General features: G+C 52.4%; 1 protein-coding gene and 1 long non-coding RNA gene across 7 annotated transcripts in view; one reads left to right on the top strand and one right to left on the bottom strand.

Moving 5' to 3' along the window:
• LOC106833124 (uncharacterized) overlaps positions 1 to 27,726 on the top strand; it is a 57,633-nt gene that overhangs the window by 27,457 nt on the left and 2,450 nt on the right. For 2 of the 3 annotated variants that reach the window (XR_011495871.1, XR_011495873.1), the window contains 3 exons: positions 789 to 887; positions 1,412 to 1,534; positions 2,726 to 18,402. This is a non-coding gene — a long non-coding RNA (uncharacterized lncRNA). Of the gene's footprint in view, positions 1 to 788; positions 888 to 1,411; positions 1,535 to 2,725; positions 18,403 to 27,726 lie in introns of those variants that run through there. The other variant, XR_011495872.1, reaches the window with a different exon arrangement.
• The window catches only part of LMO1 (LIM domain only 1), a 41,526-nt gene continuing 35,829 nt past the window's right edge, over positions 22,030 to 27,726 (bottom strand). For 3 of the 4 annotated variants that reach the window (XM_070491016.1, XM_070491015.1, XM_014844237.3), the window contains 3 exons: positions 26,911 to 27,124; positions 23,957 to 24,082; positions 22,031 to 22,437 (listed from right to left, as the gene is read on the bottom strand). In XM_070491016.1, the coding sequence (XP_070347117.1) occupies positions 22,332 to 22,437; positions 23,957 to 24,082; positions 26,911 to 27,124 (446 nt within the window). In that variant the 3' untranslated portion in view covers positions 22,031 to 22,331. Of the gene's footprint in view, positions 22,438 to 23,956; positions 24,083 to 26,910; positions 27,125 to 27,726 lie in introns of all 4 variants that reach the window. The other variant, XM_070491017.1, reaches the window with a different exon arrangement.

The raw sequence follows: 27,726 nt of genomic DNA on the forward strand, positions 1-27,726 counted from the left end.
AATTATTTTAACAGAGTTTTATTTCTAGAAAACCATAATGGAATGGGAATTATCTCTATTTTTAATCACAGATAATTTTTTATCTGTCCATTAATCACAAATATATTTTTTAAGTGCTAGGAAGAGGCAGAGGCAGAAGCATGTTGACTATGAGCTGAGAAGCGTGCTGTCCTCAGTCCTAGAGGGGAAAGGAGGGGAATGGGAGGTGGGATGAGAGTCTGTTTTCCAGAAAGCTTGAATCTGGGAGGAACACACAGCCTGGAGGCCAGGGTCCTAGACAAAGCCCTCCTTTTCTCTGTCTCTTCTTCTGTTGTATGACCTACTCAGGCAGGACTGTCACTGGAAACATCAAAGGCTCTCCCCTGCTGGAAACCAGCCCACTTAACCTTGTGTCCAGAGCTCTTCCCACAGCAGCACTGGTCTCTGCTCCGATGCCCAGAGGTGAAGAGCTAGCATCTCAGCTTTTCCATGAGCACCTTGTGGGCAAGGCAGGCTTCTCAGGGCTTCAGGGATTTTCTCAATGCCCGTACGGCTCTCCTTGCATTCCCTCCAGCCAGGGCCCAATTCCGAGTTTTTAAGGAAGTCGGGTGAGGCTCCAAGATCTGTAGTCTCCTGGGGCCTTCTGGCTTGGCAGAGCAAAAATGTACCAATACCTGCTGCAGCTGCAAGCCCCTTCCTGTGTTTCCTCGTCTCCCTTCTCCAGCATGTTTCCAGTCCTTAGAAAGAGTGTGATGCAGACCCTGAATTCCCTTTGGCTCTTAACAAAGAGGCTGTACTTTTATTTACAGAGGGAACAAGAAGAGAGGCAGGAGAAAGCACAACTCCCCTGTGGTTTGCCAGTCATTGCCTTGGAGCAGGAAAGTCCCACCCCACATGTTGCACATGAGGTAATGGAGGCTCAGAGAAGGGGAGGGGCTCACCCAAGGTCACACAGCGAGTCTCTTTTCCTTCCTCTAATAAGCTTTTCTTTCCACAATTTTATATTAAGTGCCAAACTGTAGGCCACCCCCAGAGAAGAGGAACAAGAGAACCGATCTCAAAGTCTGCATCTCGGCAGTAGAACCCTCTGTGTTACGAGGCCCTAGGGAAATGCAACCCCCCAAGTTTGAAGTGAGGAGGCCCCCTCTTAAAAAATCAGTTAAAATGCCCTCCTTTATGCACATGCCAACTTTGACTTCAAAAAGACTTTATTCCCAAGGATAAACAACCCCATGTTTGTGTAATATAATTAAGTGAAGGCATCTTTAAATGTCATACTAGCTTGTGCCCATTTCAAATTGTTATGCATCAACAGAACTTAACGAGATAGCCAAGGCTTCTCCTTGCTGTGAGACGGAGATAAGCCACAGCACTGTGGGCCCTTTAATAGATTGCCAAAATAAAGCATTTTCTATGCAAATTATTCATGCAGTGGGACAGCTAATCGCTTGCCAAGAGCCCGCCCACTGCCTCTCTGCAATTAGTCGTGAAGTTGAAGGAACTCCAAACTCCGCAGGCGCACTCAGGGCCTCCTGCTCCTATGGCTGCTGTTCAGGTGAGCAGAAACTTTGTTTCCTCTGGTGGCGGGGCCTGGACTCCCTGCGATGGAGACAGGTGAAGGCAGTGAGGAGTGGGCAGTAGGTAGATGGCTAAAGGTGAAGTGGGAGTGGGGGTGGGGCAGTTCCTGGAGTGTGGTCCACACTGACTCCATGGGTGCAGTGTGTAGTTGGGCAGCTGTTGCACCCTAAGATTCAGTTTTCTCATTAATAAAGTCAGGATGGACACTGGTCCAAGACACCCAATAGTCTGTTTCGAGTGTGTTTTGAGGACAAGAGGCAAAGGGAATTGGGAGCAAGCTCAGCCCTTCCCCTGCTCAAGGAAGAAGCCACTTTGGGCTCACAGGAAATCAGATACTCAAGATCAGAATAGAGATTTGGAGTCAGGACCCCTGCAGGGTCCCAGCCTGCCATCGCTCCCAGCCTGGTACCTGTCGTCATAGATATAGGAAGTCTCTGTAGCAGCCAGAGGAGAGTCCCAGATAATTCAACCAATGCCTTGAGCTCCCTCACTCTCACACCAACCAGCCAGCTCTCTCGAGGTCTCTCTCTGCTTCTCTCCCAAGTCTGTGTCTTGAGACTCTCAATGCCTCTGCCCATGTCAGTGTTCTGTCACTTTCTCTCTCTTTCTTTCTCTCTCTCTCTCCCACCAAAAGCTGGCTGTGGGAGCCTCTCCAAGGGAGGCCAGCATACAGTGGCCTCCTAAAACAACCAGAACAGATTTTATCTGGGAGAGGAAAATTAGGGTACCTTGCTCTTGTACTGGCTTGTGCAGGGCAACACACCCAACCTGGGGTCACATGTTCACTCCCAAAGGAGTGGGACCAAAAACTCTAGCCCACCTTTGGCCTCAATCCCAAGATCTGACAAGATGGGCCAAACTCAAATTGTCCAAAGGAGCAGACTTGCCCACAGCAGGATCAGGGAACCCCAGGAGGGCAAAAGTGATGTGTGTGAGCACACATGGGCGAAGGAAGGGACTGTTTGGGGTGTTCTGGGCAGCTTTAGAGGCTAATTGCTCACTTGGTAGGTTAGGGCCTGAGCTAACCTGTGGGTTCTCAAGTTAATGGTTTGCTTATTTAACAGAAGGTTATTTTTATCATTAGGGTTTGTTAACACATCAGAATGGCTGTTATTAGACCTGGCAGAGTGACGGATGTTGAATACTTGCCTTTGATATTCTTCCACAGCCTTTTCATGCACCAAGAGCCCCAGGGAGGACACTGATGAAAGGATCCCTTGTTTGGGACCCAGAGCATCCACCATGCTGCTTCCCATGCTGAGTGCTGGCAACTCACAGCCCCCACAGTTGGAGCATGTCACTGAGCCTCCTCAAGGCACCCTGGGAGCTCTAGAAATACCTGTTAACCCTCCCACAGAGGTCAAGGCCCTGAGGGCCCCTGTTCCTCAAGACAGAAATGACCTGGGAGAAGGAGCACATTGAGCCCTTGTAGCTCAGTCACATTAGAGACAAAGGAACTGCTCACATTAGCCAGTTGCTGCTTCCCTGGGCTTCCTTTTTCCTCTCTCCTGAGCCACTTGACCCCACCGTTGGCCTCAATGTGGCCCAGGAGGCATCACTCTGGTTCACTCAGTATCACATCTGGTCCCTGCCTCAGGCCCCAGGGCTGATCACTTCATCCTAACTTGTTATGGGGCTCAAGGCCCCACTGGGTCACCTGCCTCAGACACCATCTTCTTATGCTTAGAGCTACCCTTTGCTTAGACCAGCTTTGCCCCACCAGCAAAGTGGTGGCTGGAGCCCTGTTGCCTGCTGATGCTCAACCCTCCTTGTACCTGGCCCTGGCTATCAGAGGAGCATGGCCCCAAATTCCTATTGCCAAGCTCCATGATCTGTAGATTCCTCCCCTGCTGCGTGAGTTCAAGGGCATTGAGCCTGAGCTGGGTTATGCCTGGTGTTTGCCCCTACCTATGGTCTCCTGGTTCCTATGTGTGGCTAACTCCCACACAGCACTGAGAGAAGGTGGGGTGCATGTGATCAGGGTGAGGGACTCTCCTTACTTCCTCATCCTGGGCTCGCTCCAAGTCCAGGTCCCCCCACAGCCCTTCTGCCTCAGTGACTCAGGCTTACTCTCTCACATGGGAGACACCACAAAGCTGCCCTGAGTGCTTGCAAGTCTGGACATGTGGGTCTGGGCTTGGGGGAGGCAAAGAGAAGGCAGAACTATGAGACTCTGAGCCCTACATGCCAGGGCAGGCCTGGGGGGGTGCACTGACAGAGGATGGGCCAGCAGAGTGAAGAGAGGAGATGGGGCAGAGTGGGAATGCGGGACGCTGGAGAAACTTCCCCCACTCAGAAAGTAGCCAAGACCTGACTCTGTGTCGTGAGCCCTGGGAAGAGAAAAGATAAGTTCTCCATCCTTCTTCTTCTTCCGTGACTTTCTCTGCTTCCTTGTCTTCCCGTCCCCATCCATGGCCCTTCTTGCTAAGGAAATGTGCTGACTCTGCTTCACTATGGGTCTCACTGTATCTGGGGGCTAGCCCAGGACGCTTCCTTCCATGTGGAAAATCGTTTCTGTACAAAATGCATTCTGAATACCTAATGGTTCCCCAATGGGTTTCTGGAGCCCAAATCCTGTATAGCCAGAGCTTATCTACACTCTTGGACATGTGCAGCCTTGTTCCACACTGGACAGGACCCCCAGTGGGCCATGACCATGGCAGTCTGTTTCCCTGATTCTTTGCTGACAGGTCCTAATGTTCTCAGAGTGCCTTGAACCCACCAGAACTCAGGGCGCACACTTCAGTGAATGAAGGAAAGTGACTCTACCCTGCACAACCCAGGAATTTGTATATTTAATTCTCCCCCATCCCAAGTGATTCTAAGACACAGCTAGAGGTGGGAACGCTAATCTTGACAACTGCTTCTTGGACTTTAGCATGCATCAGAATCATCTAGAGAGCTTGATAAAACAGATTCTTGGACCCTATCCTCAGAGATTCAGATTCAGGAGATCTGAGGTGGGGCCCAGAAATCTGTGTTTCTAAAAAGCTCCCAGGTAATGGATGCTGCAAGTCCTGGACCACTTAGAGTAGCAAGGATCTGGTCTGTGCTCTCTGCAAAGCAAGGCAGGGGATGCTGGCTTGAGGGCTCAAGTTCCCACTTGAGAAGGGCTACAAAACTCAAGCCAAACTCAAGTGGGCCATGTTGCCACGTGTCGAGCCTCCAGCCTGGCCCAGATGACCAGGGCATCAAGAGTGTTAGCTGCTTCCATTGGCTCGTCCCTCATTGACAGCTCGTCATTGATGGCAGAAACTTGGCCAATGGCAATCAATCAGGGGGCCCGCGCTGCCTTAAATACCAGCAGAGCAAACAGCCCCAGACAATGCTGCACCATATATCAATTACCAAGAGGCTGTGTGCTCCTCTGGGCGGAGGGAGCCCGAGTGAGTGGCCAGGGCTGCTGCCCCAGCTGATAAGGGCCTGCATTGTTCGGGGACAGCTGGCGGCCCGATAAGGGCCTGCTCGCCTGAGATAATGGCAGTGGGCAGGCGCCTCACGGCAGTTTAGAATTTCTTGGGTCTCCAAGAAAGGTTCTATTAAGCCCACTGACCCCAATTGAATATTAATTAGCTAATTAACGGATTTATTGTTCCACGCCATTTCTGGAGAGGCCATTTTTTTCGAGCGCCATTATTTTTGTAAATGATTTTTCGCATTGTGCATAATTGAATCTTTGCAGCTGCCAGCATCTTCTGCATGATTTGGCAAAAAAAAGAAAGCAGAAGCACTTAGGGTTTTTTCCCCCCTCTCTCTCTCTGAACAAATGTTTTCAGCCACTCCTGCTAATGCTGGAGCGAGGGGGAGGGAGGGGGGCTGGCTCTGTTTCACAGGTTTGTTTTTTAAGCTGAACTGCAACGTCCGCACTCCTTTCCCTTCCTTTTGTGGGCAGCTGGGGGCTGAGGCACTCCGGGGCGGTCTGCACCAGGCCTTTGTCCAACTGTCTTCAAACTAGCCACACTTAGCTTTACTCAGCCCAAACTCCTTAAAGCGTTATGCGTTATAGTAGAGGGTAGGCCGAGGGAACAAGGCCTGAGCTTGTGGCACCCAGAGCTCCCAGTGGAGGGGGACCAGCTCTGACCAGCAGGGCAGCACCCTCTGTGAGTTTGGCCTTGGTTCCTGCCCTTATCTACCCCAGCCCCCAGCCTGGCCTCCCCTAGCTGGAGCCTACCCTGGGTCTGGTTGCTTTGGAGGAACAGAAACCCATTGCAGCACCTCTCTGCTGCACTTTAATAAGTCTTTGCTCAGAATTCCACACCAGGGCTGCCTGGCTCCCTGGAGCTGGCATCTGCCTGTAATAAGTTGACCCGGAGGGTCCCACAGGCAAATGGCTGATTGAATCAAACCCATTCTTCAGCACAGGGTCTGAAATAGGAGGGTTATGTGTGCTGGGGTGGGGCCGGCTTGGGCGGCTCAGCAATATTATCAGGCGGCATTGGGGAGCCCCCTTGGACCTCTCAGCCCCTTCAGCATTGTTAATGAAGCGAGGGGCAGGCAAAGGCTCCAGGAATATTAGTCAGGGCCCCCGGTGGGCGGGTCTAAGGAAGGTTTGTGCCCAGGACCTGCCCCTGGCCTCCAGGGGCTGCAGAACTTTATTGGGATTTTTTATTAAGCCACGTCTTCCTGCCCTCATCCCTGGCCCTATCCTGCTGCTTGTGCTCCGAAAGAGGAATTCTGAAGGCTTTTCTGAGCACAGAGATGAGTCAGGAAGGAGTTCTTGCATCCTTCTCTGCAGACACTGGCTGCAACCATGCCATCTGCCCATTTCCTGTCCTCTGGACTGGAATAAAGTCCCAGCGGACAGACTGACAGACTGTCATGGCCATCCCCACTGGGTACAAAAGTGTAAGAGACCCCAAAATTCTGGCTAAGAGCTGGAGGTGGCCCTTAGAGTTGGAGTGGGAGTGTGGGGGCTCCTTCAGCTTCTGTTTGAACACCTCCAGGAAGGGAAGCTCACGATCACTGAGGCAACTTTAATAATGAGAAGAGTTGTCCTTATATGGAGTCTGCAAGCTCCTCCCTAGACCCTCCCTCAAGTCTCCCTCTCCCCATGACAGGCATTCAGCTAATAAGAGTGATGATCATAGTAGTATCTAATATTAACTGAGGAACTACTATGTGCCACACACAGCACTAGGTGCCTGTCATGCATCACCTCATTTAGTCTTCCTAATATCCCTGTGAGGTAGGTGGGATTTTGAGGCACAGACATGTGATGCAACCTAGGCAAGGTCACTAATGAAGGTAACAGCACCAGACACCAAACCCCACTTTGCTAGACCCCCGAGCCCCCAGTTTTGACCACCCTACTCCATAGTCAGGAAAACTGTGGCCCTGAGGCTGCCCTCCTGCAGGGTCAGCAAGCTCAGTTGCTGCAGATGCTCACCATCCAACAAGGTCTCACTCCTCTCTGCCATCCTGGGCTTTATTCCTGAGTCCAAAGCCCAGAGGTGGCCTTGTCAGGACAGAGCAGAGTGAGCCCATTGCCTGCCACATTTGAGACACTATACTCTGATAATGCAGCCTGGTCAGCGATAAGATTCTTAGCAAGGGGTCACGCCCCTCCACAACACCTCCTACCCTCCAAGATCGGACTCATTGTTTTGAAAAGGAGCCAAAAAGATCATCTTCTCCAATCCTCTGAATTTTGGAAGAATTTGGCCTGATCCTCCCCAGAATCTGCCCAGGGACCCTTCTCTGATCCCAGTGAGTTGACAGCTGGAGCCTTCCTCAGGGAGTTAGGGGTGGAGAGAGAGGCCTCCAGCCAAGAGGCCAGTGAAGCTGCACAGACCTGATTCTAACCTTCCAGATCATTTGAGCCCTGTTCTAGGAATTGACCCAGTCAGGAAACTCCAGTGCCAGTAGAGCACCTCCTGCTGGCTTCCCTGGGGGCCGCAAGCCATATTGGGTCCTTTTGGGAAATTCCTTCCAGTTTTTTATTTTATAAAGAGGAGTCGGCTCAGAGAGGGGAAGAGACCTGCCCAAGGTCACCCAGCCACACTAAGGGGACAGGGCCATGCCCTGTTCTCCTCTGCCCCTATGAAAGGGCCACTGAATGTTTGGTCAGAGATCTGAGAAGGCAAAAGTCATACTGGGCTCCGAGAACTAAGGGACCCCCTCTTAGGAACCTGGTTCTCTGGAGGGGGCACCCACTGGCCACCTCAGTCAGGCTGCCTGGAGTCCTGCCCACATTCCCATGGCCAAGTTCTGGGAGTTGGTATTGCTTAAACCCCCTCCCCCTTCCCCTCTACTTCCTTAATATGATGTTTTCAAGGCTCTCAACAGGAATCGTTTCATCAGATGGAACAACTCAGGCTCCAGCGAGCAAACCCCTGTCCCCTGGGGATGCCACCTCTGACAGAGCTGCAGGCATCCTGGCAGAGTCTCACATCCCTGACTCAGGCTTGGTGGCCTTGGGCAAGTCACATCTCTCTGAACATTAGTTTTTTAACTTGACCATCAATTTCTTAGCTGTCAAGTGATAATAATAATAATGCTAGTCCTCATTCCATGGAGTTGTTGGGAAGACTGAGCAAGAAAGGGGTCTGCGCTTCCCCGTCAGGGGTACCCAGTGCAGTGCTGGGGTGAGTCAATGCCACAGGATAAACATGGGCTTCTTCAAGCAACAGTTTAAGTAGAAAGGAATTCAAAACCTATATTTTGAGAAGCATATATTATGGACTGGCAGGACAGTCCTGGGGGGAGGCCGTACTGATCAGAAGTGGTACTGGGGCTCTTGGGGTGCTGATAGCATTCTTTTTCTTTGTGTGGGTGCTGTTGACATAGGTGTGCTCATTTTGAAAAGTCATTGAGCTGAACATTTATGATTTCCACACTTTTATGTTATGTTTAAATTAAAAGCATACTTTAGAAAAGATGTATTATAAACTAGAATACAAAGATGCATGTGGACTTTTAAGACAAAACATGAGACTTAACCAAAGTCTTGTGTATGTGGCCGACCACATTCCTCCAACACTCCCTCTCCTCTGGTAATCAGGACGCTTCAGAAGAAAAGTGCGAGCCTGACACTTGGTATCAGTTGGTACATGGGGGGAGGGGGGCTCCCAATGGCTTAACTAATGATGGTAAAATTGGGGGATCCAGGCAGATGGGTTGAGGGAAATTCTGGGGTCTGGGGGAGCCCCCCAGATCACAGAGGTAAGCTCCTGTTTCTCCTGTAGGCAGGACCATCTGTGAGCATCCATGTACTCATGTCCTTTCTAAGAAAGGGGAGTGTGGGATAGGCAGCCTCAGCCCTGGGTGAGCCAAGGCCCTGTGGCAGCCTCTCCATTGAGCCCAACTGTCTTACACAGGGTGACTCAGATATACTGGAGGAAAAATATGTTAGCTACACAGAGCCTAGGAGGGAGGGAAGGAGAGAGGGAGAAGGAGAGGCAAAGTGGAGATGGAGCAAGAGTCACAGGGGACAGAGCATTGAGGCGAAGGGCTTTTCAGTGGGCAAAGCTAGATATCAAAGAGACCAGCATAGAGCATCCAAAACCCTTCATGTGCCCAAGGCAGGGAGGGGAGGTTCCTACAGCCCCAGCCAGGCCACACCTTGGAGCCAGGGCAGGCTGCACGGCACACACTGCCTTCATGGCTGGCTTTCAGGAGCCCATCCTAGCTGATAGCTCAGCCTGAGAGAATAGTGGCTTCCAGCTTTTGCCTGCCTGCCAGTTGACCCCTTGGGGCACTGCCCTTGGGCCTCAGCTTGGCTCTGGCCCATGCACAGTGGAACTCTCAGTTACTACCTGCTTGTACGTGGCTCCTCTCCTCGAGCAACAGGGTCAGGGAGGGGGTGAAGATGCAGCAGCGGATGAGATTGAATTCATTGATGCATATGGAGAAACTAGGTACCCCTCACCTGCAGTGCAAGGCCCTCCTTTCCAGCCCTCAGGTGAGGCAAGTGCATGGTCTGTTGATATTCTCTTGAGAAGAAAATCAGGAAATTGGCCCTCGGACTCTTAGGCCTGGGGATCTGTCCATGGTCTGAAATCCTTTCTGGGCGGTGATACTCAGAGGCAGGCCAAGAGCCCCATATGAGGGTGAAGGAGAAGGTCCTGCCCCTTCTCTGAATGCCACCCTGCCTGTCTTCCCCAGGTCTAACACATGCTCAACCCCAGTGGATGGAGGTGCAACCAGTTCTTCCGTGGAGGGGTTCAGCTAAGCACCCCAGATGAATATAGAAAGTTGGAAGACCATTTCGTGAGATTTTATGCAGCCAACAATTTTCTTTGTACCACACCAAAGGGGTGCAAGACTTCACCTTTGGAGTCCTTTGGAGGATGTATTAGTAAAATGCTTTGAGCTTCAAATAACAGAAACTCCTGACTCAAAGGGACTTGAAGAATAAAGACATCAGAAGTAGCGTAGGCCCCCATGTGTACTACCAGATAGCTTTATGAAGCCATCAAGGACACAGGTGTTCCCATTCCTCAGTTCTTTCTTCCTTGGTGTCACCTTCATTCTAAGGCTGATTTCCTTTGTAGTCATAAGATGCTTCCAGTGGCAAACAGGGCTACCTGTTTCCTTATTCATAAGCAAAAAGAAAGAAAACCTCTCCTCCAGTCATGGAATATAAGTTCTTAGTCTGATCATGACAACTTGGATACCTACACACACTGGACCAATAATAGGTGCCAGGTACCCCTGATTTAGACTGATTGCCTGTGGAATGGAGGTTGGGAGCCAACCATTCACCACAGAGAGTGTCTCAGGGACAAGCTCCCTTGTTTCCATGAGAGAGAGGAAGATGGTCAGACTTAGGCTTTAGGTCAGTCTCTCAACCAGACATGCATTGCTTCCTCCTGGATTTGCCTAAGAGAAACTCACCACTGCAACAAAGCTGATTCTTACCAGAGAAATGCATATTCCTCTGGTAACCCAATTTTTCATTTCCGTCCAATAACTATGACCTGGAGTTACTGTGCTAAGGAAGTATTTGACTCATTTCTGATCCTGCTTTCACAGGATCCTCTTCACAGAAAATGCCCCCACCTGAGTCACTTGGGATATTGGCACCACTCTCAATTCGTTTCTCTTTGAGCCCCAAATGTCTTTCCTGGTAATGGGGCTGAAGAGGTGGCCACAGTCCATCTCAACTCATAAGAAGTTGTTTGCCCAATGTGAACACCTTTCCTTCAGGCATTTTATTCTCCATTCTTGAAGATGCGCTGGGAGCTGAGCGTGAGTATAATTCCTTGGGAGGAGATCTGGGAGGCTAGGTTTTCTGCAAAGGGGTAAAGCAGACCTTGGAAGCTATGCCAGGGTGGAGCATTTCACCTCTGCATCGCCAGGAGGGTTCTAGTATATGTTTTCTGAATGGATATAAAAATAAAAAGGCCTAGCAGGGGCTCATGAAGAGCAAGTCATGCAAAACTCATTTCTCACCTGGGCAATTGAAACTGCAGGTGTCCCCACCCCTGGCACCTGCTCCCTCCGATTCGCCTTTTCTATCACTTTGAAAGAGTGATCTTTCAAAGAGTGCAGATCTGATAGATCTGATCATGTCCTTGTTCCACTTGCAAAGCTCTGACATTTCCCTGTCGCCTCGAGCATAAAGGCCATCTCCTAGCCCAGCTTGAGAACCCCTTCCAGCAGCCTTGTCACTCTCCTCCGGGGCTTCTGCCTTCCTGTTGCAGACACACGGAGCTCTGGGCCACCTTGCATGCCAGCCCAGCTCTCTCCCATTTCTGGGCCTTCACCCACTGCCCACTATGCCCATCCTCCTTTGTTCGAGGGTTCAAGCTCCTTTCTTCGGAAACTTTCCCATCTCCCAGGCTGAGTTAGTCACCTCTCTCCCTTCTTTCTGAAGCTCTGCCATGATTCCAACCACATTCAGTTGTGACTTTTTCCCCGGCCGGCTCCTGACTCCTCTCCTTCCTGTGAGAGTTCTCGAGGGCAGGGACTTTGCTTCATTTCTTTTGGGTCTGCTTTGTCTTACACTGCATCAGATGCTCAACATACAGTGGATAGAGAGAAAGGGGGATGGAAGGAGGGAGGGAGGGATGAATTACACCAACCTTAATTTTTTCTACCTAGGTCTCTAGACAGCTATCAGGGATGCATTGCAGTATCTAGACTTTTGATAAATTCTGTGATGACCTCATCCATGCTTGTGATGGAAAACTATGTTTGTCTTGGTGCTACTCAGCTGTTTGAAGAACCTCCCGCAAAGAGCACCAATAATGGTAGCCTAGTGACCAGCCACAGGCCATGTCATGCTCAATTTTTAGCCAAGAAAGTGGTCATCTCTACTTGCAATTAGTGTTACTACCCCTCGGCAGAGGTGGCATTTAAAAATGTCACCACATTTTGCTGAACTCTGCCACCTGCTGAACCCTTCTGGTCTATCAGGCCTTGGAATCCTCCCAAGTAAAGGGCACCCGCTGACCCCAATCTGTGCCTTGTTCCCCAAGACAGGGACGATTTAGTATCTCCATAAAGTGCACCCCTTTACTTCTAGCCTCCTTCCTTACTTCTAGCAGCGACCCCCACCCCCAAGCACACCTGGCCACCTGCTCCTCCTAGAGCTCCATGAGCACTGTCCCACGCCGAGGCCCTTGCCCTTGCTTTTGCCTCAGCCTGAAGTGTCCTTTCTCTACATCTGCTCCCAGATCAATCCTAGACCCAGCTTGAATAAGCCTGGGTCCCAACCTGACCCACCAAAAGCCTTCTTCCTCAGTACTCTTGCTCCACTGCAGGCTATCACTCCACTCTTATTAGCGCAGAGCTTTGACAAATGATGCCCAGTGAGGTTCTCTGTGTGACTGCAGGAAAGAACATATTGAAAGTGTCCATGGGACTCATGACTTAAAAAACAAAGGACTGGTGTGCCATGCCCTGCTCAGGAACCTATGACAGCTCTCCATTGCCTCACACATAAATGCGTAAACTCTTCTGCTCAGCTTCCAATTTCCTGTGCCCCACTTCAACTCTAAACACATGCCACTTCCCAGTGGCCCCTCTTCTGTTTCAACCAGTCAAGATTCCAGACCCCCCTGTACCTGTAAGGCCTTCTCTCATATCTCTAGCTATTCTTTCTGCCAGAAGCAGTTCAGTATCTACCTCTTCTCAGGTATTTTGTGCCACATGGACCATCCCCTCTTCAGAGTTCTCACAACATGGTACTCGTTCATTCATTCTCACCATGTATTGCTTATATTAGCGGTGTATATCTGAGGTACCACAGAGGAGGTACCGTGTCGCAAGATGCAGAAGAGCTGACTTTTATTCTCTCCTCCATACCACCTGGCTACATTACAACATATTTTATTTCCTCACCTGTAAAGTGGGAATATTAACCTGTGCACTCCCAGGGAGGTTATGAAACACAGTACAGCAGTGGAGGTGACAGGGCTTTAATCAGCAGAAGCATTTCTGTTATGGTAGTTGTCAATGACAACGTTGGGTGGGTATGTTCCCAGAGAGTACATATCTGTGACCTCAGGAATATAAACTGCCCGTGGAGAACAAGGGGACTTTGTTATGCTCCCTCTAAAGTCTCTTCAGGTCCAAGGGCATTATTTTACTGCAAAAAAGGGTTACTGATGAGCAGTGGGGGGTAGGTGGAAATATGAGCCTTCCCTAGGGAATAAAGGCAACCAGAAGTGTAGTGGGGATCTGGTCACCATCCAAATGGGGTCAGGAGCCTGGAACTTACATCTATTGTGGGACTCTGGAATCTGTGCCCTTTCCTCTGTATGGAGTTTTTTTAGTCTTTGCCTGTTTCTCTGCAAAGATTAGAAGGTAAAAGTGGAAGGTGTACAGGACCAGTAGAGTGTAGGAAGGGGAGACAGGAACATGGTTCATTCTTCATGCCTAATTCTTCAAAGCACTGCTGGTGGCAATGTTCACCAGTGACAAAGCTGGTGGTGGAAGGTAGAGTCTGACCCTACTTGTCCTCACGAGGGCCCAGGGCTTGCACTGCAGAGGCCTTGGGGTCCACAAGAGGACAGATCATGCCACTTTTTTCTTATATTCCTACTTCAACAGGGCTAAACATTGGTGTGGATCTATTGGTTATGGTTATCTATTCATTAGCCCATTGGTTATGAGCTAAACTTTGGTGTGCATCTACTGCTAGTGGGTCTGAGACAAGGGCATGCGGTGATAGCCTACCACCATATGTCCTTTGGGAGGGGACTCAGGGGACCCCAGAATGTGGGAGGCGGAGGGATGTCTAGGATTATGTAGCACAGCACCCAATAAGTACAGAGGAGCAGAGCCAGATGGAGTCAAGAGCCTAGGTTAGAGGCTCTAAGTTAAAGAAAAAAATGTTAGGGCGTCTCCCTATGTAATTTAAAATAAATATAGCAACTAAATTGCAAAATAAAATTATGCTTTTGAAATGAAACAAACTTACATATATACTGAAATTGAGATCACTCTTTTTTATATAGTCTGATTTTTTAGTTTGGGTTTTCTACCTTGCAGGTCCCAGACAGAGGGCAGAGGGGAAGAGGACAAGGTCACAATGAAGGGCAGTGTTGGCATCATTTCCCAGAGTCAGAGAGGCCTGAGCAGGGACCTCCTTTCATATAATTGAGCTGCTCATGGAGGTAGTGAGCTCCTGTTTTCCAGGTGAAGGCCACATCATAATACTTGGAGGTAGCTTCCTCCACCCCTTCCACTCTGTGCTTCTGATTGTGGGCTCAGGCTCAGAAATTCCAGGACCACGGAGAGCTCCAGCGAGTTCTGCAGGCCTGACCTGGTTCCCCCTGCCACGGGCCTGTTCAAACCTTGGACTTGGCCGGAGGAGTTTTGCAGTATTGAGGCCCAAGAGGGCCTGGTGGCCACCATCCAGGACTCATTTTGCCTTTGCCCTTCCTCTTCAACGCCTTCTTTCTGTCCAATCCTGCCAGCCTGGGCCCGTCCTGCCCAATCTCAGCCTTCCTGAATTCACTGGGACATCTTCCTGGAAGGAGAAGAGGCTTTGATGCTTCCAATGCCTCCCTTCCCAGCAGCCTGGAAAGGCTTCTGTGAGGAGCCTCTGCCTGAGGCAGGGCTGGGTAGGAGGACAAGAGCAGAGTCCCTCCTCAGATGGGAAGAGTGTAGTAATTAGCCTTAATGGGGAGGGAAGGGTAGCCCATTTCATTGCAGGGAAATGGGATTTTTAAATCATTTTAAGGGCTGCGTCAGCTCTAAAATGGCCTGTAGTGGAGCCTCAGAAGGGCTGGTAATTAGCTCTCTTGTCTCTAATGAAAGCAGAGGGGCGGGAGGAGGGGTCACTTAATGAACACAGGGATTAACTCCCAAACAGCCCCTAAATAAGAAGGAAGGTGCAGGGGAGCAGGTGAAAGACAGGCCTGGGCCAGTCAGACCCCAGGCTGAGAGGCAGCCAGCACATGGGAACTTGGAGAAGGAGGTCCAGGGTTGCCTGAGTTCCACAGAACCAGTGCCCACCCCAACCCAACTTGTGCAAAGCCCCCTCACTCTTTCACTGTGAGAGGCTAGGGCTGGATGGTGGCCTGGTGGCCTCAGGCTAGCAGTGAGGAGCTCCACTGTGGGCTGGATTCTGGAAATCCATAGCCCTGCATGAAAGCCCAGGATGAGATGTCACACGTGCCAAACAAAACAACCCCTTCCTCCAGGTGGCACCCGATGGGGTGTGTTGTTAGTGGCACAGAGGAGCCCCCACACCTCAGCCCTGTGATGCACAGCCAGGAGAAATCCACCTGCCTTGGATCCCCTTTGGATCGCTGGAGGCAGGAACGTCCATTAGGAGCCCTGAGGCTGAGCCTCAACCCAAAGCTCCTCTACCCTCGGAACAGACCAGCTGGGCTGAAGGCAGTGAGGTCTGGAGAATAGGAGAAGGAGGGCTGGTAGTGCCCTCAATGTCCTGTGGCCCTCTGGGCATCGCCAATTCTTGCTTTTACAGCACATCCTCTCTTTCCCTGGAAAACTGGTCATGCAGAGTCTGCAGAGAAACCTACTTTCCTGGTGCATCCTCTGTGGAGGAAAGTAACTCCAAGGGTCCAGAACAATCAGGCTAGAATCCCTGGAAGCCATGGGTCCAGCCAACGTGTCTCAAGTTAGTGGCCTTATCAGGCAGGGAGACTGATGATGGTAGCCAAGAACCCGAGCCCAATTTCTTGGTATTTTAAAGAATAATATTTCTTATTAATCTGGAAAACAAAGGGAGAGAATCACTGAGCAGGCGTCAGGACTGAGTGGCGCTTCCTCTCCTCCACGTACTGTATCCATGCAGGATCCTTGGCAGGAATGCAGGTCCCAGGATGCAGGAGACAGAGCCCTGGGCCAGGCTGAGGCCAGGATGTCAGGCACCCGACCCAGGCTGGCTCAGTGTACCCTGGCCATCACTTCCTCTCTGGGCCTCAATTTCCCCAAAGTGGGCCCATTGGATAAGATGGAATGTAAGGGTGGGCAAGAAAACCTCATTCAGAGCCTGCCCAATTGCTTAGTAGTGAAGTCTGGAGCACTCTGCTTTGGTGGCCCGGGTTCATGGATTCAGATCCCAGGCACAGACCTATACCACTCATCAAGCCAAGCTGTGGTGGTGACCCACATACAAAATAGAGGAAGACTGGCACAGATATTAGCTCATGGCTAATCTTCCTCAAGCAAACATAAAAAAAGAAAAGAGGAAGATTGGCAACAGGTATTAGCTCAGGGCCAGTCTTCCTCACCAAAAAAAAAAAAAAAAGGCCATTCCTTCCTGCTTTATTGAAAATAGGCCTCCTTCCAGACACTCTACACTATCTTTAGCTTGTTATTGATCTTTTATTTGGTTATTGTCTTTCTCCCCCACTAAACTGTAAACTCCACACAGAGGACCCTGTCTGCCTTCTCCACTGGCATCTCCATTCCTCAGCACCCAGCACAATGCCTGGCTCATAGCAGGCACTTGATCCATGTCCGTTGACTGACTGACAGCTGGCTTCCTGACTGAATGAATGATGATGCACTGGGGCCTGCCTCATTGAGAACCCTCTAGCCCAGGGATTGGATGAGCTGCCTGGGGTTGGCCCCTGCTCTACCCTACGCTGCCTCTGACTACGTCATCTGGAATTGCTCATCTCACCCAGCACAGGCCAGGCCCAGTGACAGGCTCAGTTAGGATGTGCAATGAGGGACAGAAGTGTCCAAGGGCCCTCCTCGCCCAAGGACAAGTTCTCAGTTGGGGGATGGATTATAGAGAGAAACACGGGTGAGGTAGGGGGTCTAGGGACTTCATCATGGTAAGATCTACCTGTGCATTCCCAGATCCTTCCACTGCATGTGGCTGCCTCTAGGTGTTAGTTTCACATGGGAATTATCTGCACAGAATGTGGAGTCAGACCAGGCCTGAGTTCAGATTCAGATTCTGTTACTTACTAGAATGGCTCTTTGAGCCTCAGTTTCTTCAACTGTAAAATGGGGATGATGATAATAACAGTCCCCAAAGCAGTGGGATGATAAAAATAGCATCTCTCTAAGAGAGTTAAATGGGTTAGGCATGTTTTTATTTATGAAAGCCCACTGGTCCCAGGGTGCAGTGCCCTCTCCAGAGAGCACACACCGACGCCCAGGAACTGCCTCTGGGGTGAGGCAAGAGGCTGCTGTGGGGAGCCAAGGCCTCCTGTGGGAGGGGTCCAGAGGCTGCCCTAGAATTGAACGGAGACCTCAGAACCAGTGGACCCAGCACTGGTTGTATAAAGTGAATATTTCAGCAGCAGCTACAGTCCTGGTGTTGACCACGAGCCAGCCACAGCTGTGAGTATGTGCTGTCCCTGTGACGACTCATCTAATGCCCAGGGCAGCCCCGAGGAGCAGGTACTGTCAACACCGCCCTTGTAAAGATGAGGAAACCCCCCCATCTGTAAGATGAGGGCTAAGTAAGATGCCCAAGGCTGTGCAGCTGCCAAGTGGAGGAGCTGTGATCTGAACCCACGTTATCAGACTCCTGGGCCACATGCCAACACCATGCCACACTGCCCTTTGCCACTGCGGCCCCCTCACCCCGTGCCTTCCCTGCAGTTAGAAGATTCTTCTCAGACCCTTTGCCCATTCTCTCTCTCTTCTCTCTTGCCCTCTGTCTCGTCTCTTTCCATCTCTCTCCCTCTCTGCCTCTTTCTCCTCCCTTTCCTCCCTCTCTCCTCCCTTCCTTCCCTCTCATACCCTCTCTCATCTCTCCCTCTCTGTCTCCCTGTTCGTCTCTCTATCTCTGTGTGCTGTCTCTGACCCCTGATCTGTGCTGGCAGATTAGGGGCAGGGGGAAGCAGGAGAAGGGAGCCTGGGTCATTCTGAGGATCCCTCGGCTCTCAGATATGGGAGGAACTCCCATATTCCCCACGAGCAGAAGGGAGACCCATTAGAACAAGAAATGTGGCCTGGGAGCTGCCTCAGTCCCTTAGCACCTTCAGACTCTGGAAGGCAATACTGAACTTGCCAGAACTGTAGGAAAGCCCAGCCCCCAAGACACAGGGCTCCCCATTCTGCTCACAGAACAGACGCAGGAGATAAGAGTCTGTAAATCCAGCCCCAGGAAGGAGCCCCTGGTCCAGCTCCTCTCTGGAATCTGGGTGTGCCCCGAGAAATGCAGGGGATCGAGGGAGTACAGACTCAAACCTGGGTGCCCCAGGCAGCAGCTGGTGTTTTGGGGAACCCAGCAGCAGAGAGGGTTTCTGTCAGCTCTCGTAAAGGAGAAGGATGGTGCCCCAGAATAAAAACCATTTTGGAGAGTCCGAAATATTTAATCTGAGTCTTTTTTTTCCCATTGGAAATAGATTTTAAAAGCTAATTTCTCTCTCAGCAGCAGAGTTCCCTCCTCCCTGAGGCCTGGCCCAGGGCCTGGTCCAGCCTCTTCCTCTTCCTGCTATACAGCAGTTTCACAATTTCCTAGTAAAGCACCTCTGGCCATTGGCCTCTGCCCCGCAGCCCTGATGGATGCTCTGAGCAGCAGCTGCATTCCCCTTCCTGGGTGCACTCTGAGCCCCTCGAGAGGGCATGAGGGTCTAACCCAGGAATGAGGAGCCCTAGCAAGGGAGGTCCCTGCTCCATGAAGGGCATGCAGGTGGTGAAAGGGAGAAACCGCAGGGTGGAAGAAGTTTGATGTGAAACTTCTTATGTGAGCACTGGACCCAGGCCAGGTAATGTGTGTGTGTGTTTCATCTGATTATTTTATCATGATAAACCAGGCTTGACCAAGAATTTTTCTGGACTAACTCATCTTCATATCGGCCTATCTTTATTCATTCATTTTCAGGCAATTATAGCTTTAGAGGTAATATGTAGCTAAATATCAACTTAGACTGACAGCATTCTTACACTGGAATTTTCACCAAGAGTGATACAAAGTTGCAGCTAAAAAGCATCTTTCCAGAACCCACCCTCACTTGGTGGCAGCATCCCCAGATGAGTGGTGCTGGGGATCACTAAGCACCAGATTTAGTTCATCTGGCTGTGACAATCTCTGACAGCTTTAAGGGAGAAACAGTTGTTTCTACTTAGAGATGAGATTTCCCAGGCAGGAATTTTGCATGGATTCTGCCTGGGGCTCCTCTAGGTCTCATGATATGGGCCACAGTTTCTGGGACCAGGCCCAGGAGAAGAGAAGACCCATGTGGGATTTCATGATGGGCCCTGCAGGAGGGTCAAGATTGGAATCAAATTTCTTTCCAAGCACAGACTACATGCTCCAGCTTCAGGCCCAGAAGTCAGGGCCTAAGCAGGTGCCATATTCCACGAGTCCCAAGCCCCTTGTTAGGGAGTCTCTGACACGAGGCCACCAAAGAAGGCAGGGAGAGGAGATGGGGTCCCATGGGCAGAAGGGACTTGTGCACAGCTACAGCACAACACTCCCCACACCCCCACCATCCGCTGCCCCAAGCTGAGGCTCGAGCTGCCGCAGCCTCTAATGGCTCATGTTCAGCACTCCTTGACTCCCCTGTATCCCCATCTTCTATGTTGCTGCAGCCCAAGGAGAACCAGGCCAGGACCATTCATGCCCTATGCTTAGCCAAGTTTGTCCTACATAGTAGTGGAGTGGGGCAGGGGGTTTCCAGGCTTCTCCTGGGTCCCCCCAGGGTTTGAATCCTCTCCAGGTGCATAATTCCTGCACCCAAGAGCCATTCCAGCCCTCCCTCTATTCCTGCTATAGAGAAAGCTGGTCTCTTTTCTCCTCCCCGCTCCCTCCTATGGGTTCCACACTCGCTGAGGTGAGGCCTGTGTGGCCTCTTCTTGGGGGCAGCTGTGGACTGCTATGGGACTTTCTGGGTGAAGGGTCTCCTACTCAGGTCTTCATGGTGTCCAGGATGGTGACCCTAGCTCATGTAAGCATGGCACTTCACAGTGTAGATCTTGGCCCCATGGCTGCCCCAGGAAAGAGATCATCCTCATTTCCTGGGTGAGGATGGTGAGACAGCAGTAAGTGGGGCCACCATGCTGGACTTGGCAGGTTCCATGCCATGTTGAGCTGAGGAAGCCCCCTGGCAAGGTCTGGGGTGGGAAAAGTGGTGCTGGGGTCCTCTTAGAAGGCCAGCTCTGCTCTTGGGAGCTTTCAAACCCTGGCTGCCTGACTTTGAGTCTATCTCATTGTGAGTGAATTAATTGTTGTGCAACCTAGAGTGGTAAGACAAGTTAATTACATAATTACTGCAAAATGACACGTTATTTCATGGCTGCAATATGGTAACTCTGTTGGAAACAATTGTAATTGCCCAGAAACTGCATTCGAGTGGCTCTGTTATCTCTCGATAACCATGTAATTAACTTGTGTTACAACTTTATCTGCAGCAAACTCTGAAGTTAGGAGTTGGGGCCTTTGGGGTGGACACAGCCATCCTCGACCTAAGGGCCCAGGGAGGGTCTGGCACTGGGGGCTCTGCTACAATCCAGGAAAATAATTTGGCATGTTGAGTGAGGAAAATTCCTCATTATGGACTCCAGCCCTCAAACTCATGCTCAATCTCATGTGGTCACATACAGACAGCTCCCCAGTTTCGTCAGACCCATGCAAAAATACCCACTGGAGCTGATGCACTGTCTCTTTGCCCTTCTTCTCTCACATACACGGGTGCAGCTCCTTCACCGAAGTTGGGTGCCCCAAAGTTGAGAACTCCTACCCCAAGATCTTTGGCCCCAGAAATCCCTCCCCACAGACGGGAGCACTGAGCACAAAACCACAACCGGAAGACGTGGCCTCCTCCAAGTGCCCATAAGAGCCCAGCCATCCTCGCACTTCCCTCAAAGTGAAGGAGCAGGCCTGGGGGTGGGGTGACGGGAGGTCCCAGCCCAGCGCAGCCTCGCCCCCCACCGCCCCCCTCCCGACCCCAGCAGCCAGTTCCCTGCCCAGGGGCAGGCAGGGCTTGAAGCAGTGTGCTGGCTCCCTCAGCCCTGGGCTCTGGGCTGTGGCCAGGGTAAAAAGAATCTCCAGGGAAGGAGGAGCGAGTGGGCTGCTGGGAGCCTGTCCATATAGCCTTCTTTTTAATACCGTTCAGTGATACCTTTTCAGTTCCAGGCTCTGTGCTTGGTGCTGTGGTTGCTGCCAAGACCAAGACAGCATCCCTCGCTGCCCTGGGGGAGCCAAGCTGAGCCAGTGGAGGGAAAATGCCCTGGTGTCTGCCTGTCGCCTGCTGGTCTGGCTGTCTTCTGGCCTGAGTGCCTGCCAGCTTGCCTGTCTGTCTGTCCCTACCTATCTCTGCCTACGCACCATCTACTGTGTGTCTATCTCTCCTGACTGCCAGCACATGCATCTGTCTGCCTGAGTGTCCATCGGTTTGTCTGCCTCTGACTCTCTGTCACAAGTCATCCTGTGTCTGCTGGATGGAACTGGCCTGTCCAGGTCTCCCCGAAGTGTTCGTCCTCACCATAACGTGCTCCATGTATTTCCCTGGCTTTCTACCTCCTCCTCAAGGGCACCAACTGTATCCGATCCATGATTCATCCTCATGCCTGGTGCTTCCAGCATGGTGCTGAGACAGAGTGGATTAAGGTTTGCTGACTGAATGAAGGAAAGCCTCTAGCCTGTGTGGCTGAGTTATAGGGCAGCAGGATTGTTTTCGCTCACCCAGCAGAGTAGAAAGCCGGGCCCCCGGTCAGGCCCTGGCTGCAGGGAGGAGACAGCACACGCTGCCACCCTGAAAGGGAAGAGGGGTTTAAGGATGGTACTCCCATGGGAGGGGGCTTGGGATTTGGGGTCCTACCATGGAGCTGGGTCCCTGTCTGGGCAGTCTGGGGGTCTCAGTGGGGGGATGTAACACAGGAACCCAGCGAAGAGAGGGTTTTATCTTGTGTTTCTTCTTCTTGGGGTCTGGGGCAGGGGGAGGACACCCTGTTCCCACCTCTAGCTGGAGGGCAATGAGGGTTGTCCCCTTCCCTCCAGCTTCTTCCCCCCTAGAGCCCACCTGGAGCTCCCCTGCCTGGCAATAGCACAGCTGGAGCCCCAGGCCCTGCTCCATGCCTGCCCCCCCAGGGGCCAAGGGGAGGGCCCCGTCCCAGTCCCAAGCTGAGAGGACGGGCCCCAGGTCTGTGTCAGTCATGTGACCAATGCAGAGAAACCTCCCCAGAAACATTCATAAGTTTAATCCACGCCAGTAATAAAATCGCATTACATTTTTCATAAAATAAATGTTCCCATTTATATACAGAAGACAGACTGTACAGGCCCAGCCTGGCCCCAGGAGGGTCACACACAGACGGGCGGTGGTGGAGGAGGGGCCGTCCTTCCCAATGAGGACAGAGGAGTTCTAATCGCAGGAGAGCGGCTGGCCGGCCAGGCGGTGGGCAGGCGGGCAGACGGACAGACGGGCCTGGAGGTCAGGCGCTGGGCATTACTGAACCTGGGATTCAAAGGTGCCATTGAGCTGCCCCTCCTCATAGTCCATCTGACACAAGATCATGTTGTTCTTCAGGAAGAATTTGTCTCCCACACAAAATCTGGAAAATCCAAGCAGGAGAGAGAAGCCATGGAGGGGTCCCAGACAGGGGGCTCCAGACAGGACCCAGCCCGGCCCAGGAGATGGACATGTGAGAAGTGAGGTTCTGGGGAGTTTTCTCCTTGAACTTTCCAGAGGGGATCCCCAAAAGTCCCACAGCAAACCTGGTCAGTCAACCTGAGTCAGCCCAGCCCTTGGCCAGGCCCTGCCATCTGGGGTGTAGGAAAGACAGATGGACAGACAAACCTGGGCCACAGGCCTTCCACAGTCTGGTCTCTCATGGAGGTGGGGACAGGGGTGGGGTTGGTGGGAAGGTGTAGGAATAACTTCCCCCTCCCAGAGAGGAAGAAAAAGAGAGGAGGACAAAGAAACAGGAAAAGACTAAGAAAGGAGAGAGATGGAGAGAAGTAGAGACGGGGAAGGAGGAAGGGATAAAATGATTTTTCATCCCTCTGTTCCCCTCCCCAACTTGAGAGGATAGCTCAGTGAAGGGCACTCTTCCCCTAAACAGAATCTGTGGGTTTCCTGGAGCATCCTTCTAGGAGGAGGTGGCCCTGTCCCACCACCTTCCTCCTACCCAAAGAAGGCCCTGTGTTGGGCACCCCCAGTCCTCCTCAAGTATTGGAGGATTCAGCCCTTCTCCCAAGATGTCCCCAGGGTGGCTGAGGCCTTTAGTGGGACCCCAGGGTCACAGGCCCAGTCCCAGCAGATCCCAGTCCAGCCACCAGGTGGCGCTGCAACTTCACCAAGCCCTCTTAACAGGGTCTAGCCAGAGCCCCAGCCAGACCAGAATTCCCTGCAGGTCCCTCTGGACCTGACCCTCTGGGAACACTAGCATGAGATCCTTCCTGACCTGAGGGCTTCTGAGAAAAGGGCCTGCCTTCTGGTGCTAGGCCCCCAGCCAGGGCTGAAGGGCTCTGGCTCCTTAGGTCCCTGGGACTTCCCACAGAGCTGGGGTACTATGTAGGGGCCAGTAGACCAGAAAGGAGGCAGGGTTGGAACCAGAACCACAGGTGTGAGTGGCCGTTTCCTGAAGGGATTTCAACTTCAAGTCTAGAACCCCTTCTCACTAGAGCATGCATGCAGGCACATGCACACAGCACATGCACAAGCATACAGGGCACGCATACAGGGCCCTTGTACATGCACACGCATACTCACCCATCATGCACACAGAGCACACACATACTCAGCTTGTACATGGACATTCAAAAACACACACATGTACATGACACTCACACTGTGCATACACAGTGAGCTCATACATGCCCCCCATCCATTATCTTCACACAGAACTGTGCCTACAAACATGCACACACAGTACTGAGTGCACACATTTGGCTCTGGGGCTCAGGCATACATAAAACACACATATGCACATGCATGCTCATGACAACTTGCACACACAGAACCCAGATTTGCATGCATGCCTCCACAGCACTCCTGGTCTGTCCCAGAGGGCATCATGGGGTCTGGCGAGCAGGTGAGCGGGTCGGGTCTGCTGTGGGTGCAGCACTCACCTCTGGTTGCAGAGCTGGCAGGCAAAGCAATCAAGGTGATAAACATTGTCCCGGGCCCGCATCACCATCTCGAAGGCTGGGATCAGCTTGCTGCAGGCGGCACAGTTTCCTGTGGTGCCGAAGAGCCTGTGGAGGGAAGGGTGCAGAGGGCTCAGGGGCCGGCCAGGGAGCTGGGGAGGCAGGGGAGTTGTCTCCACCCAGGCCCCCAGCTATCTCCCACCTCTGTGGGCTTAGCAGGTGGGCTTGGGCAAGGCAGTAGGAGCGCAGATAGCAGCACTGAGATTCTGCCAAGAGACTAGGCTTCAAAGAAATTGGCACATCCACCCAGGGAGGTGAGTGTAGGGGCTCAGGGGTCAGTCAACACTGCCCACCCCCAAGCTTGACTGACAGGACCCCCTCCCAGGTTCCCATTGTGGTTTCTCAAGTACCTGGGGCCACCAGGAGAACACTGGGCTGGGCCTTGAGCAAGGACTCAAGATTCACGCAAGCTTGACTTTAGAGGCAATCTGCTGACCATGGGCTGTGTGTCCTCAGGCAAGTCACCAAGTCTCTCGCTTTTCTTTTTAGGAAGATTGGCCCTGAGCTAACATCTGTTGCCAATCTTCCTTTTTTTTTTTTTTTTTTTGACTCCCCAAAGCCCCAGTATATAGTTGTATATCCTAGTTGTAGGTCATTCTGGTTCTTCTATGTGGGACGCCACCACAGCATGGCTTGATGAGTGGTGTGTAGGTCCACGCCAAAGATCTGAACCGGGAAACCCCAGGCCGCCGAAGCAGAGCATGCAAACTTAACCACTCGGCCAGGAGCCGGCTCCTCGAGTCTCTCTGAGCCTCATTTATTTCAACTGTAAAACGAGGATTGAAATACATCCTTCACAGGCTTGTTTTGAAAGTTTTTGTAAAGTCTCAGTCACAACTCATTCAGTAAACACTTCTCTGGTGTTCACCATGTGCCAGGCACTGTTCTAAGGGCTTGACAAAGATCAACTCATTTAATCCTGACAACAACCCTATGGGGGTCTTTTTCTGCCACCAACTCACCATGTGATTTGCCTAAGTCCCTTTTCCCTTTTCCTGGACCTCAGTTTATCCTTCTTTAAAATGGGAGTGCTGGTCTACATGATCCTGTTCAAAGGTGCTTCTAAAACAGGACTGATGCCAAAAGGAAGTTCCAAGGACATCAGGCACAAGGCCTCTTTGAGGTGGGCACTCCTCTTCTTAGCTGCTAGTTGCAAAGCTCTAGAGATGGGGAGCTCACTGCCCCCCATGCAGACCAGTCCTTGCCTGGATGTTCCACTGGTCAGAACCAGCAGGCTTCTCCTGGTTGCTTTCCTGCACAGCAGCCCCAAGTGAGGCAAGGGGGCCGAGAGGCAGCAGGAGGCCCCTCTAATCCCTGATTTGTCCAGCTCAAGCTCAGGCGCCTGCAGACGGGCTTGGCTCCATTATTCATCAGCCCGAGCTGCCCGGTGGCTCAGATTAAGGCAGACAAAGGCTGGGCCACAGCACCTGCCTGCTAAAAGGGGCCTTACTGCCCCCCGTCCATGAGCAGTGGCTGCAGAGGGGCAGACCCTGGACAGCCATTCACTGGGGCTGAGCAGCTCAAGGAAGCCCCCTCCCACCCGGCCCACTGGCCTACCTGGCCCCAAAGTCATTCCCTGGTCTCTGCCAGAGCCTAGAAGGATACCTCCAGGCTCCAGTAACTGGAAGGGCCCAGAATGTTTGTGGGTGTTTCCACTCTGCTGACAAGCCCATCCCGCATCACGGTCCTCCCTCTCCAGGTCCTGTGGACTCATTGGATGGTCTGCCACCTCCCCTCCACCCGGTAGGATCAGCCCCCAGTGATGTCCTAAACCTCCAGACTTGAAGGTCCCTTCCAAGCTGTCGAGGGGCAGTCCCCAGGGCATCCTTCCTTAACCTCTCCTCTGGGCCCAGCCAGGAGCAATGAGTTACAGATCCTGGTTTACTGCACCACTTTAAAAAACTGCAAAAGGCAGCAGTTAAAAGAGAAAATGCAGGCAGGTAAATCTTAGGCTCTTGGGAGAAGTAGGGGAGCCTCCGCTGATAACCCCACCCCCCTAACATGCCAAGTCCTGAGCAGAGGAAGTGCCACGAGGCCCTTGGCCCGACCTATTAATTAATGCGATGGGCCTTCCTTCCCCGTAAGGCCCTGCCGCCACCCAGCAGCCTGCCTGGGAGCCAAATGCAGGCGCTGGGTCTCAGCCAAGGCCCCCACTTTGCGGCCTCCTTCCAGCCTTGCTGATGTCATAGATGGCCTGAGGGAGGGTTAAGTGGGGGAGGCAGCCCCAGGGAACAGGATCCAGGTTGTGGGGAAGGGTAGGTCAGCGCTCTGAGGAATGCGAGGCAGGGAAGCATTAGTCCTTTCACTATTCACAGAGCAGTAAACTGAGGCTTGGAGAAGGTTAGAAGCCAGAAGGCTCAGAGCTAGTTCAAACCCAGGTCTGTAAGCTGCAACATCAGCGGTCCTTCTCCTGGGGTCTGGCCACCTGCCACACTCCCCAGGCATTGAAGTGTCTAATCCCAGGCCCCCCCTGGAAAAGGGGAGCGGGAAAGGAGACTGCATCAGGCAGGAGGGGCCCAGGAAAGTCGGAGCCTCCCCACCTGCTCCTGGAAGCCCCTCTGAGGCATCCCATCCCAGATTCCAGGGACGGGCTGGGTCAGAAGCACCTGGCAAAGGCAGGGGCAGCCAGGCTCGTGTCCTCAGGCAGCTTATCTCAAGTGCTCAGTGGCCACACACATCTGCCCAGGACCTGTGCTAGACACTGAGTCCAAGGGGTTAAAGGCAGGGCTCTGTCTTGGGGACTCTTCGGGTCTCTGGGGGAGCAGGCAGGGGACAGCAGACACACAGGCTGTGCCCACTGTCTGGACCAGGGGCAGAGCGCACGGGCCTTGGTGGCTGGGCTGCCAAGCAGGAGCCAGGCTAGGGCGGCCGCGCACCTCAGGTAGTCGCGCCTGCACAGGATGAGGTTGGCCTTGGTGTAGAGGGTGGAGCCCACCTCGCCCAGGCGGCAGTCGCAGCAGGCGCACTTGAGGCAGTCCTCATGCCAGTACTTGTCCAGGGCCTTCAGCAGGTAGCGGTCCTTGATCTTGCGGTTGCAGCCCGCGCAGCCCTTCTGCTTCCCTTTGGGCTGGACGGAGAGCATCGGCACACCTGCGGGGGGACAGATGACAGACAGATGGACACAGAGTCAGCCCTGTGGTTCTGAGCCGCAGCAGGGCACATCCCCCTGGGAATGGAGCCCACTGCTTCTCACTGCTGGCCCCTCAGGGTTGGGGCTCCCAGGAGCCCTCACATCCTCCCCAGTGACCTCCTCCCCTGGCCCTGGTCCTGTCCTTTGGGCTGCATGGCACAGACTGTTCCCCCACCCTGTGAAGTTCCCTCCAGAAGCCGCAGGCAGCACTGGGGAGCCCTGTGTCAGCTCTGCTGCAGGGCACACACACAGCCCCAAGGACCAGCCTCCCTGAAGCCCTCTCAGGCAGCCACCATCCCATTGGCTCTTTCAGCAGCCCTAAAAACAGAATCTCATAATGGCCTTGGGGTCCACTAGAACTCCCAGATCTTTTTGCCACCTCAAGACTTCCTCACATTGCTTGTGTTTGACCATTTTAATCTAAAAAGTCAGCCTGCAGCCTCTTGGTCTATTCATGCAGAACTGTGGAGGTGTCAAGAGGAAAGTGAGATGCCCCTGTGACATTCCCAGGAGGGAGCAGGGGCTCTGGAGCTCCTGGCAGGTCCATGTGGGGAGGCAGCTG

The sequence above is a fragment of the Equus asinus genome, chromosome 20 (assembly GCF_041296235.1).
Source record: "Equus asinus isolate D_3611 breed Donkey chromosome 20, EquAss-T2T_v2, whole genome shotgun sequence".
Lineage (NCBI taxonomy): Eukaryota > Metazoa > Chordata > Mammalia > Perissodactyla > Equidae > Equus > Equus asinus.